Below are 12910 nucleotides of genomic sequence, written 5' to 3' on the forward strand. Positions count from 1 at the left end.
TCTACTCTCTTGTCCCCAACAGGAGCCCTGACGAAGGTGAAGGAGAGCCAGAAGCATGTGGAGGAAGGCAAGATGGACCGGGCGCAGGCAGAAGGCATCGACAACCGCTGCAACATCATCTCTGTCGCCACGCTGGCGGAGATCCAGCACTTCCACCAGATCCGCGTGCGCGACTTCAAGGCCCAGATGCAGCATTACCTGCAGCAGCAGATCGCCTTCTTCCAAAAAATCACAGGCAAGCTGGAGGAGGCTCTGCAGAAATATGACGACGCATAAAGGATTGCTGGTTCCAGGCTGTCACTTTAGACCTCGGTGATCAATGACTCGGCAGCTCCTTCAGCCAGCCAACAGCAGCCAGTAGCACATACTGGTGAAGGCTGTTCACCCAGCAGGGAGGGACATTCAAGATGATGCACTCCAATAAAAACATTTCAGCAAAAACCCAGGGTTCTGTGTGCGTTGGCCACATTTGAGCTCACCTGGATGTTCTTGTGTTAGAAGAAGACTGTCATTTAACGAAGGACTGCCATCTTGTAATAGACAGTCATAGTTTAAAAGAGATTCAATTATAGTGATGGTGCAACAATGATCTGTATGTTGTTAGAGGAAAGCTCGTATCGGGTGCTGCGTACAGTCCCCAGTGCAACATTTCACACATGTTGATGAGCGACTGCCACTGCAGGAGTGGCTGACACCTTGCCTCTTGGACAAACTGAACACAATGTTTACGGTCTCGCTGTGCCTTCTGATTACATCACTCTGGTCATTTGTGTTACTTGTTCTTAACAAGCTTTATATACTGTATATGTAGAAATATATTCTATTTGTTTTTACAAAGCTAAACATTTTGCATTCTTTGAAAAAAAAAGAGATCACTGTGCTTAGAAAGAGGGCCGTGTCTTTTATGGGAGACAGTAATGTTCGATTGTGGGGTTTTCCCCCCCCCCAACAGTGGACCCTGGGGGGATTTTCAACTCTCACAGTGCAGCAAAAACAGAGAGAGGTGAACCTGCTTTGACTAAAGGAACCCATGCCTCACACGGGGGCACGGCCTCACACGGGGGCACGGCCTCACACGGGACACAGCCTCACACGGGGGCACAACCTCACACGGGGGCACAACCTCACACGGGGGCACAGCCTCACACGGGGGCACAGCCTCACACGGGACACAGCAAGAAACCGCAGTATTTAAGGAATGAGTTCAATGGAAACTTGTAATGCCGATATCTGATTCTGTGTCGACAAAATGTTGTTTTCCAGGGTTTGTTTTTGGTGTAGTGCTGAGGCCGTTAGAGGTAGCGGGTTCCTCACCTTTTTAAAACACACACTTTTAGACGGATCATCTGCAGTTTTTAACTTCATGGTGTTGGCCGCATCATAAAGAGATTATCAAAATAAATTGCTCCTTAACAGAAAGCTGTCTGTTGGTCCTGTGTTTTGTCCAGTATTTCAAATGTGTAACTGATCTTTTGTAGTTGTGAGTGAGATTTAGACTAATACTCTGAATACAGTCAAAAACTCAGGGAAAAAGACAATAAAAAGCTGATATAATAAAGTTAATTTGCCTTTTAACGTTCCGTCAACCCATGTAACGTAGCAACTGTCCCACCTCATACTGGCAGAAGCCCAACGAAAGGGCTGTGGCTCTGCAGGTTTCCCCGGCTGCATCCCTGGAGGACTGGTGTGCCGTGTCAGTGTTTCATGCTAAGCTCACGCTCCGCTCGCAGATCTGCTGACTGTGCAATGCCCGGCCAGCCATCTGGGACATCTGGCCTCTGTTAAAAGTGCCGGAGCGAATGACTGTGACCTCGTAGACAATGAAAAAGGTCAGAAAATATGTTTCTCATTAGCTGTCATCTCCACCACCTATCAACAAGATAACCAAGGTGCAGACCATAGCTTAATGGAGATAACACGTTCACATCTTGTTTTATTTGCATGTCAATAGCTATCTCCAATGCTGATGCCTTGTCTACCAACTTGAGGAGAATCCACTCTGCAGCAGGGTGTTTTTGCCCGATGAGAATCCAATTGACAGATGTGATGTGGAGCAGAAGATAACAAAGAGACACAGCTTATATCACCTCTGGGTCTTAAGAAGCAGCCTCCCAGTTCTGTAAATATGTTTCTATGTTAATATGTTCCTACCAGCAGATTATCCATCAAGACCCCACCCCCCCCCCCCCCCCCTGCTCTGCCCTCTGCTGCCACTGCTTGAAATCTGAATTCCGAAACATTGATAGAAAATGTTGCGAGCTGCATATTCCTGAGGTTTCTTATCGATAGATGTTTTGTCATGCCACCTATCGAACGTTTTCAGAAGTTTCGCTGTATTAGTGAACACTTTGACCTGCTGGTGGTGCTCCAAACATCGGGATCACCAAAGTCGTCATAGTTCCTCTTTTTGGCTCTAAGAATAAATGTTCCAAATTCCATGGAAATGACGCAAAAGGAAAATTCTCTGAACCTCTAAGTTCCATCCTCACGCATGTCTTTTAAACAATGAATAGCGATGGCCAACAGGCCGACATTGCCATCTGTGGAGCTTCACCATAGCATGGCTAAGAATATCCTGTCATGTGGGAACTAGGTCCGCTTGGAGACTCTCACCATCTCTTTTTTGTTTCCTTTATATTGTAATGTATATTCTGGTTTTCATTTTCTACATAAACTCAGCAATATGCACACCGCCTGTAGTTACCTCAGCCCTCAGGCCTTCTGTCAATACTGCCAACGCCCGGGGAAATGGGTGCTCCTGTTTTTACATTCTTCCCAGTTATAAGCCATGGCTGTTCTGAATTAGTAATACTGATAAATGTTTGACATACACACTTCAGAATGATCTTTTATAAAACAATCAATATTAAACCCGCATAAGATAAGAGCAATGGTGCTTTTGTCTTAATTTGGTATTGTTTAACGTCATACAAAACACTGCAGTCTGCACTTTTGTGAGGTCATTTTTTTTTTTTTGTAGGGCTGTTATTCTAAGAAAAGCAGGGGCTTCTTACTCACCACAGTCTAGCATGCAGAAAGCAACAGCTTCTGATTCAGACTTGGATTTTTCTTGAGACAGAGAGCAGTGTCAGCAGCTGAACACATTCCAAACACAAACGTCAAGTGTTTGAAACCACAAAAGCATCGCCGGACTAACCTTTCAAATGCAGCGGGGGAGCATGATGACAAAGCATTAAACCGTTACATTGCCAATGGCTGAAAACATAGAGGATAGAAGAGGTCGAGTGGGAGTTTGTTATTGAAGCTGTGGTACCATTTCAGCTTTAAGTAACACATGTCCACAATAAGTGGTCATCACTTCTCCAACCAGACTTTTGACTTGAAGTGGCTTAGTGGAATTCACCGAATGTAACCCTGAAACATCCTGTACTCTTGTCATAAGTGTGGTACATTTAAGATTAACCCATTCCCAGCTGATCATCTGCTACTCTCAATTGAGGAAAAAAGCTATAATTTGACAACAGTACACCTCTATCATAGCTCAAAAGCAGTTTCAAAAAAAGAAATCAACTTGAATTTTCACAAGATGTTTACATTACATATAATTTAGCTGAAGCTTTTATCCAAAGCGACTTACAATAAGTACAAAAAACATAAAAAATCAAACTCCGAACAACAAGTAGTGCAGATATATTCACTTCAAGCTAAATCATACCATTGTATATGCTGGTGAGTTAGTTACAAGGCCTACATTTACTTTTTTTTTAAAAGTAAGTGTATGCAACAGTTGAGAGAACGGTGTTTCCCCATCTAATGAGCTGGCACTGACGCCACATTTAACCACACTTCATAAGGTCTGAATCAGTGTCTCGAGATCCTTAGATTACACCTTATTCCTGTTGCACCCTCGCTGTGCAACACTCAGGTCTGATGTAAAAACTCAAACTTAAACTGGCCTTTTAGGGTCTTTCTGTTTGTAAAAGTGAAACATCTAGTTATCTTTCAGTCATCTTGGCATAGATCCTACCCTGCCACCTGTGCATTGGTTCACATCCCGAAACAAACACACCCGCAGCACATTACCTCCCTCTTTAGAACATTTGCACTCTGCTAACATCATTTCACACTTAACCTTATTTACCCTGACTTCCTCTCTTTGCTTCAGCTGATAAAAGCCTTCCAAATGCCACATTATAATGCCAGGAAATGCCCTGAGGTAAGATTTCATCCTTCATATGTGTTCTTTTCATATGAGTTACTAATGACTTTTATTGAATAGGGAAGTGTAAAACCAAACACAGGATTTCTGTTGAAAGGAAGTGGGTTGTTTTAGATTGTAGTGCCACATTTCAAGTCAAGCAGCTACTATGAAAGCACAGAACATTATGTTTTTATAAGGTGTGTTGAAACAGCTGCTGTCTGCTGCGTCCCATTTCACTTTGCTGGTCAGATGTAGATTCAGAGTTGTACATTTCAACTGTACTTCTTTCAACTTTAGCTTGTTGAAAATGCACACTTCGGGGTTTAGCATATGATTCCATATTAGTAGAATTACAGCATTCAGGTTACAATGTGAGTACCATCCACTTGCATGTATTCAATTGGCTATAAATCACCTAATTATGGTTTGGCAAACTGTAAGCGATGTTTTACTTTTTGCCGGACGACTCAAGTGTTAGCAAACACTGTTCTGCAGGGCTTGCTTCATTGAAATGAATGAGAGAGCTGCATTTTTTCATCATCCAAACACAAACTTAAAGTGTTAAATATATGCATGAGGGTGGTAAGTACATACAACTGGAAATACATTGAACCAGTGTCACAATGTGAAAATATTAATAAACAAATGTATCAGTTTAAGTGTACATCTTGAAAAGGTGTTTAGCTCCAGGCTTAGTTTCTTGCTGTTGGGTATCATGCAGCAAATCTGAAATTATTATCTATACATTTTAACCCTTCATTTCTTTCTTTGCTTGTACTATAGAATATCATGCAGGTCAATTGAGTTTGGTTGCTGAGTCAGATAAATTCATGCATTGCCGACCACAGACACATTCACAAGTGCTGTTTCTGCTCTGTCACTTTTTTTTTCTTTTTTTTTCTGCAGAGTTCAAACTTCCGGAATGCGAGGCGTCTGCCTGGACTCAGCATATTCCTACTGGAGCAGTCTCTGGCTGGATCTGTCTTCTATTACAGCAGGGACCGTACAGGTCTTTGATTTTTTGGTGTTTGACACGTTATCATTCTGAGTAAGACATACAGAACCACTAGCAACAAAGCTAGCTTCATGTTTCTTTATGATAAAACAGAGGGTGTGTGTGTGTGTGTGTGTGTGTGTGTGTGTGTGTGTGTGTGTGTGTGTGTGTGTGTGTGTGTGTGTGTGTGTGTGTGTGTGTGTGTGTGTGTGTGTGTGTGTGTGTGTGTGTTTTAAGTCCCCCAGGCCACCTCCTGAGCCTTGTTCTAATTGGTTCCCCTGTGAATTTCCATTATAGTCTAACTTTTCTTAATCTTGTAAACGTTTCTACAACATTTAGAGCTAAAAATCTGTTTACCAGAATGGAACTATCTCACAATGTTAACATAATTAGTGTTACATTTCAATATGGCCAGTAGTATCCTGCTAACAAACAAATAAATAAACAAAAACAAAATACCAGCAGTAACTAACAGTTTGCATTTCACATTTTAAATCTTATATGGTCAGTGTGTCCCCCACATGGTGCAGGAAATTCCATCCTCATTCTGGTCTGTTACAGAAACCTGTGTTCGTGTAACTGTTGAAAGTTTGTTGCGTGTGGTTATCTGCAGACCGTTAATTGTTTTATGGTGACTGGCACAGCGCCATTCTATCTATATGGCGCTGGACTGGCAGTGTTAGGTTAAACGTGTTCCTATTTTTTAAAACAAAGATTATATCAATGTTCTTCCTCTTTTGTTTAGCTTAGCACGGAACATTCCTGAAATGTTTCACAAACCGAACATTTGTATTGTTTAAAAGCAGTGTGGTAGGTGCAGTATGTACAAGTGTCAGTAGTATGATGTAATGTACTTGAGTCTAACAAGCACTTCCAAAGGGGTGACATTAAATTGCAGAAGTTTACTGCTCACCACTTTAAAGTCAGTGAATATCAGTCAGCGTGTTGAATAAAAAAATATATTTCTGTAATATTCCTATTCATAATTGTTTGTCCTATCACTTAAAACACAAGAACTAAAAACTTTTTTTAAGTCCATAGTATAAATAGTTTCTCCACTTCAAACTCAACTTCTTGTGGATTATTTCTGTAAACTTATGAAAATGTACTTCCTTCTCTAAATCTATGAGCAACACTTAGTTTGTATTTAGAGAAGAGCTGAGTCTTTGTTCCCCTTTCTCAGTTTAGTTATTATATGATAGATATGACTACGCTCAGTGACTTATTGGTTTTGCAAGAAAACATTATCAGACTCAAATATGGGCTTTGAGTTTGGAGCACCTTGCAGGAGTCGCTGCTACTGTTTCAAATGTTTCCTGGTGTTTTGACACGTTTTGTGGCTGTGTTACCCCCGCTTGAGTTTGACCAACCTCGTGGACTTGACCTCAAGCACCTTTATCAAGTGAGGGTCATCTCAAAAGCTTAGACTTATTTCCCCTGAAATATATGCTGACAGTGTGGAGATCTAGATCCTGTGCTGTGTTGCTTATTATGTATTTGTCTGGACTTCTGTCTGTGAGGTAAACTGCCTCTTGGGTACATACACGTGTTTTTGTTCAATCTTGAGTCCTGGTAGGCAGCTCACATGAGATCATCCACAGAGCTCAGTATAACAGCACCCTGCCCATTCACAAAGGGCGAGGTCATTTGTTCTGAAAAAAGGCTCAGACATGCTACACCCTTCTAATAAAACATTATTTTAGGCTAAAATCAAATGTTCTGTGTCTAATACTTTGTACACGGCTTAATGTAAAAAATACAGCATATGACAATTATTATAGGTGGCTAGGGTTTGAAATAGCAGAAGAAGAACACAAACTGCATCTTTTGGTTTAGAACGGTACAGACATGATTAAATCAGCATCCTGACATACCCATTGTTGGTGTAACTGGAAACTACAGAATAAAAGTACAAACATTTACTAATCCCTTTTTTATTGCTTGCCAAAAATAGTTTTCATGAAGACTCGTGGGCAGCTCCAGCTCGTCTCAATTATTAATATAAATTGCTCTATGACTTTCTTGTTATAGTAGCAGCTACTAAGGTTTTCTTTCGATAAAGGACAAACAACATGTTTCCTATAAATGTATTGTTCATATTTGCAATGACATCTGTATTCTTACGTTTTTAGTGACCTCAATAACCTTTAAACCATTGCCAGCATCTACCTATACAGTCCCCTTTCAAATAATAATTGCCTAATTCTAACACACAGATTGCTGTGGCATCTTGTGAATATGTTCATGCTCCCCAGAGGATAGACCTTTCTCATTTTATACTGAATTATTTCCTCTTACACCCCCCTGTGGACTGAATGAACTCTACTTACGATATATTGACCTAATGGGCTGGAGGTATGCATGCAGATTAAAGGAAAAAATGTGTTATCCTCTTGGAAAATAACAGAATCTATTATGTGTTGTTACAGTGTAGCTGATGTGGGATGTACTGAACATGACAACCTCTATGGACCAACAGTAGAGCTCTAAACATTAAGTCTAGTGTTATTAGTATGTTTCTTGTTTTGAATGTATGGAAATGCATCATGGGAATTGTTGTATGTCTCTATTTGTTGAAGGGAAGAGAGGAGGACATGCTGTGTGTCCTGTACCTGGCAGAATATTCAGGAATGTGGGAGCACTCGGCATTCTTTAGCTCCGGTTTTGTTTTTATAGCCCTCACACAGGAAGCTTACTCCGGTTGGGCCTCATTCATGTAGTCTGAAAAAAACGCTGACTGCACCCCCACCTCTCTGGCTGCTCTCCAAGACACACACACACACACACACACACACACACACACACACACACACACACACACACACACACACACACACACACACACACACACACACACACACACACACACACACACACACACACACACACACACACACACACACACTTTTTTTGTCTTTGTGGGCCAATGTGCATTCTCCCCTCCCCCTGCCCCATCAGAGAGTTTCATTTATAGCTCTAATTATAATAAACAAGCAGGAAAAACTAGGGAAGAGGCCGCTTATCCTGCTCACAGCTACTTTCTCACTGAGGTATGGAACAGCTAACATGTCTGTCACTCATTCACCCGGCTACATTCCTTCTGGAAACATCTCTTTCGTTTTGTGATCAAAATTGAGAGATATTTCATTGATTTCGAATAACAAATTGAGTCACCTGTGCTGGGAAGACATGCTCAAGGTCATGCAAAACTTTACCTAATAATGTTCATTATTAATGATACTTCAAGCTTAATTTGGAAACCAAAGACTTCCCTTCACTTTGAGTGCTTTGAGTCTTTTATGCCAGTTGAATTTTAGATTTCCTTTTTTGTAGTTTTAAATATAACCAAAATGTTTCAAAATATCTTTTCAACTTGATGTTTGCATTACACCATAGAAATAGGGACACGTGTCTGTGTTCACACATTTTAACCTCAAAACTATCCTCTGAGATGAGCGATATATGATTCATTTCAAAGGATTGCCCTAATTTCTCTGTTCCTTTGACTTTCATGCAACAAAGTAAAACACATTCCCTGTGCTGACCGGCTAACCCTCCTCTCTGTGTGCTGCCACCCACAGACCGCAGTCACATGCTGCTGACAGAGAGGCTGCCTGACCTCTCTGACGTTACAACACACATCTCTTACTGTACAGGTTATTGTTCACAAGCTCCCTGCAGGGCCGAACATGTGATGCATGACGTCTTTATGCTTTCTCACTGGAGATAAATCTATCAAGTGCCTTTGACACAGAGTTAACAAATCAGTGGACAGCTGTGTGTAGGGACTGTGCGTCCGTGTGCCAGATGCTGTTAGATATTAGATTACACAGACGTGTCTTTATGACCCAGGTGTTGTTTGTTAGGGAAAGTTAGGGGCTTCAGAATGAGGCAAGAGGCTGCAAACTAAAAGACAAAATTAGTAAAATGTCCAAAAAATCAATGGCAACAAATCAAGTTAATGAAGAACGGCGCCAATGTTGTATAAATGTGTCTGTTGATTGTGTATATATAGGATATACATATTTTTAAATATATTTGTATTTTTGTATTCGGGATTGTGGGAAACGGTATTTCGATCTCTCTGTCTGTACACACAAAGATTGAAAGATTGTCAATAAAGTGACTCATTCATGTGTAAGATTTTACTGTTTGACTTTGACTTGAATGTTGGTAATAAAAAAAGACAATTATGGTTTGTATTCAAGTAAGCAGAAAGGCAGTTCTTTAAAGCCAAAGAAAGAAAATGGAAGTACAGATCCTCAGTGTACTTTATGCTGTAAATTGTTACCATTTACCAAAAAACTGTCCAAAATGTTACCAGATGAGAAAGATATCTAGCCAGCACAAATGCAGCAAGAGACTCTTCAATTAAATGATAACATATAGTTTTCCTGGTTCCATTTTACCTTGCTGATTTTTATATCTGTTTTAGATCAGTAATGTGCAGAGCAGCTGCAGAAAACTGAGAAAAGCCTCTGTATGAATCAAGCCTCTAATCCTTTTCCCAGCAGACAAAAATACTTAGTTTATTAACAGATAAAACACTGCCTGATTCAATCTGTAAAGAAAGACAATAAACCTAGATTGCAGCGTGACGTTCTGTTTTTTCATCATTTGCACGACAGTGTTTTCTCCTAAAAGTCGACCACAGTGGCTTTCAGCACCAGCACGCGACATTCTGAAACCCTTTGCAGTATTTTAGGCAGTTGATTGGCTTTTATGAATAAACTAAATGACACTTTAGGGATGATATGTTCACTATACTTTAAATGCACAGACATTGTAATTATTGCAATAGTTTATAAGATGAGAGAGAGAGAGAGAGAAAACCGTCTTTGTGAAATACAAGTGGCGGTCGAAGTGATTCAATTAAGCATCTGGGCTTGTCTCTGTGGAACCTTATTAGACTAAATGAGCCAAGACTCCTTTGTTTCTGCTTGTCATGTCTTGCATGGTGCTATTGTTCTGTAGCCCTCTGCCCCACAATTACCCACCCTTAATGATCACTGTGAGATCTAATATCTGGGGGCAAGAACTCGACTAATTATCTCTCTCTGATTCTCGGTTTCTCTCTCAGTGTGTGGTTGTATCACTTGAATTGTTACTCTATTAAAAGCCCAGGGTTACTGCTGAGTGTGTAAAACTGCAAATATCTAGCGTAATGCTAATTTAAGACCGGACTTCTGAGTGTCCGACATGTGACCACTTCCTTACAGACGACCACATTTTGAAACTTCAAATACCATTAGGTTAGCATTTTCTCTGTGCTAGATTCCTCTTTTTGGGGCTATAGCCTTACTTTGAAATGACTTGGAAATACAACAGAAGTTCACTTATGCTTGTACAGGCTGAGTGCCAATCCTGCATCAGCAGTAGGCCTACTTTAGGGTTTCTTATATCAATGAACACGATTTGCAAATAATACCTTTTATGGTTATAAAGTCTTATTCTGTGAACTATCTGTCAACATTAACGGATGGGATAAAACCTAATGACTTTGGTGACTAGGATTTTTTTAACACTAGCTCTGAATAAACTAAGTTATTTAATATAACATTGAAAATGTGTCCATTAAATGTTTTGTAATCTATTTCACATATTCCTCTGCCCTCCCTTCTTTACAGTCTGTGGTGTTTCACCAGATAAAAGACTATCAATCTGACATGGCGTGCAAAACAAGACATGAATCTCTGCAAATGATTTCATCCAATAAATAGAGTGTAAGATGTCTCTGGATGATCTCAGTCTTTCACATCATCAGTATTTGTAAACACAAACAAACATCTCCCCATGTACAGTATAACAGACATGTGGGCAGGATTTCACTTCTACGCTTGTGATGAAACAATAATTCAAACAAACAGGGTTCATACACTTTTTCACCAATGATTTTCAATGACTCCATGACCTTTAACCTCATTTTCCATGACCACAAAAATGACTCTTTTTCAGCGGTACCACATGGAACAGGAGAATAAGGTCTGCATATGAAACATGTTGTGCCTAATCTAAAACAAATCAAATAGGCTTACTAGCTTCTACACGCTAAAGCAACTAAAATCTCTCACCAGCAAAACACCTCAACAGTTATTAAATGCCATTTTACGTTTCATTACTATACGATACAGTATTTATTATCATTATAGTATTACTATTTCGGTGATTAGATAAAATATAAATTATATTTAATGCAACTTTAGTTACATTTCCATGACTTTGCCAAAACTTTTGGAAAAATATTGTTTTCCATAACTTCTCCAGGGCCTGGAATTTGCATTTGGAATTTCCATGACTTTTCCAGGTTTTTAATGACCGGAAGAACCCTGAACAAAGCTGTTTTTGCCACAAAATTACAATGTTGGCTGACAGTTTGGGACTGAGGTTTGGAATTCAGGTTGGGGAGATACAGGAAACTCCAAAGACAAGTCTGCCTTTGTGTGTTTGTTTGTGTGTTTATGTGTGAGTGAGGGAGTGGTTGATCGTTCAAATCCTTCTTCCCTTTGAGGTAATCCCTCTCCTCCTCGAGTCTATTGAAAAGCTGCTCCCTACCACCTCCTTCACATACTTTAGTTTAACTTTGTGCGCCATATCATCTCAAATTTTGAAAGACTTTGGGATCGAGTTAAACCCCTCACATATAATCGTACTGAACAGCCATTTGGTTTCCCAGAGCCAATTATTCTGTGATTGGCTTGATTGTTTCTCTAATATTGATAACAGATAGGAATTACTGTAAACAATTGGAAATATGGGCAATGACTAAAAGGTAATTGGATAGACAACACACCAAATTCAATGTAAAGTACAGAAATATTATCATCAAAATATATGAAAAGTACCAAATGTTGATCTGAAAATACATTTAAATAGTGAAGTAAAAAGTACAATATTTGTTATTATTTTAGAATTGTGGGAGTATAAGTAGAACTTAGAAAATTGAAATACTTGAGTAAAACATTTAAGGAAATGTACCTATTAGTAGAATTATTCTGCTATACGTGCAGTATAATAAATATTAATATATTCAAGTTCTGGCTACAGATGGACCTGAATGTTCATGTTTTTTTATTGTCTTTGTTTAGCTTTGTCTATATTTGTAGCCGTCTGTATATTTGTTCTTGGCACTGGCAAACAAACAGTTTGGCCGGTAAAGTTTTTTACCTATCTGAAAAATTGGGACAAAACATATCCTGTTAGTAGCTGGTGAAGACAGGAATGATGAACAATGTAGCTGTTGTTTCAGTTAATCTAAGTTTGTCAATCTGCACTCTCCTAAACAATTCAAATGTTATTCTTCCTAAATTGTGCTGGAATTTCCTTTTAAATAAATAACAATTTGTGGTCAACAACAGTTTCCAGTGGAGTTCCTGTCAGTGGACTCTGTGGCTTGACATCATTGTGCCAAGTTTGCTACTCACTTGTGATGCCGTTGCTCACCGTTCCCATTAGCTCATTTACTGTCAACACGACCATTTAGCACACCAGCTTCCATTGTGTACGGATCCTGTGCTCGGTAAATGTTTTGGTTAAACTACTTACATTCTTCTTGGTAACTGAAGCCTGTATCTAACACCTGGGCACATGTGACATACATCATTAGGGTTTGGGTTCAGGAGGACAAGCCATGGATTTCTCCGCGTGATTCCATTAGTCATGTGGAGTGACTCACAGCAGCTTCAGCTACAGAAAAAGATCCTTGTGCTTTTCCAAATCACATTACATTATTAACTTCTGGGTATTCACTCAGATTC

The 12910-nt window shown here is 39.8% G+C and overlaps 1 protein-coding gene across 1 annotated transcript in view; it reads left to right on the plus strand.

Annotated features, from left to right (window-relative positions):
- Positions 1-1419, plus strand: part of snx18a (sorting nexin 18a) — an 8621-nt gene extending 7202 nt beyond the window's left edge. Inside the window, exon 2 of the mRNA XM_079686811.1 lies at positions 23-1419. Within this exon, the coding sequence (XP_079542937.1) occupies positions 23-276 (254 nt within the window). The 3' untranslated portion in view covers positions 277-1419. The remainder of the gene's footprint in view (positions 1-22) is intronic.
- The last annotated feature ends 11491 nt before the right edge of the window (positions 1420-12910 follow it).

Source organism: Notothenia rossii (assembly GCF_949606895.1).
Source record: "Notothenia rossii genome assembly, chromosome: 6".
NCBI classification, from domain to species: Eukaryota; Metazoa; Chordata; class Actinopteri; order Perciformes; family Nototheniidae; genus Notothenia; species Notothenia rossii.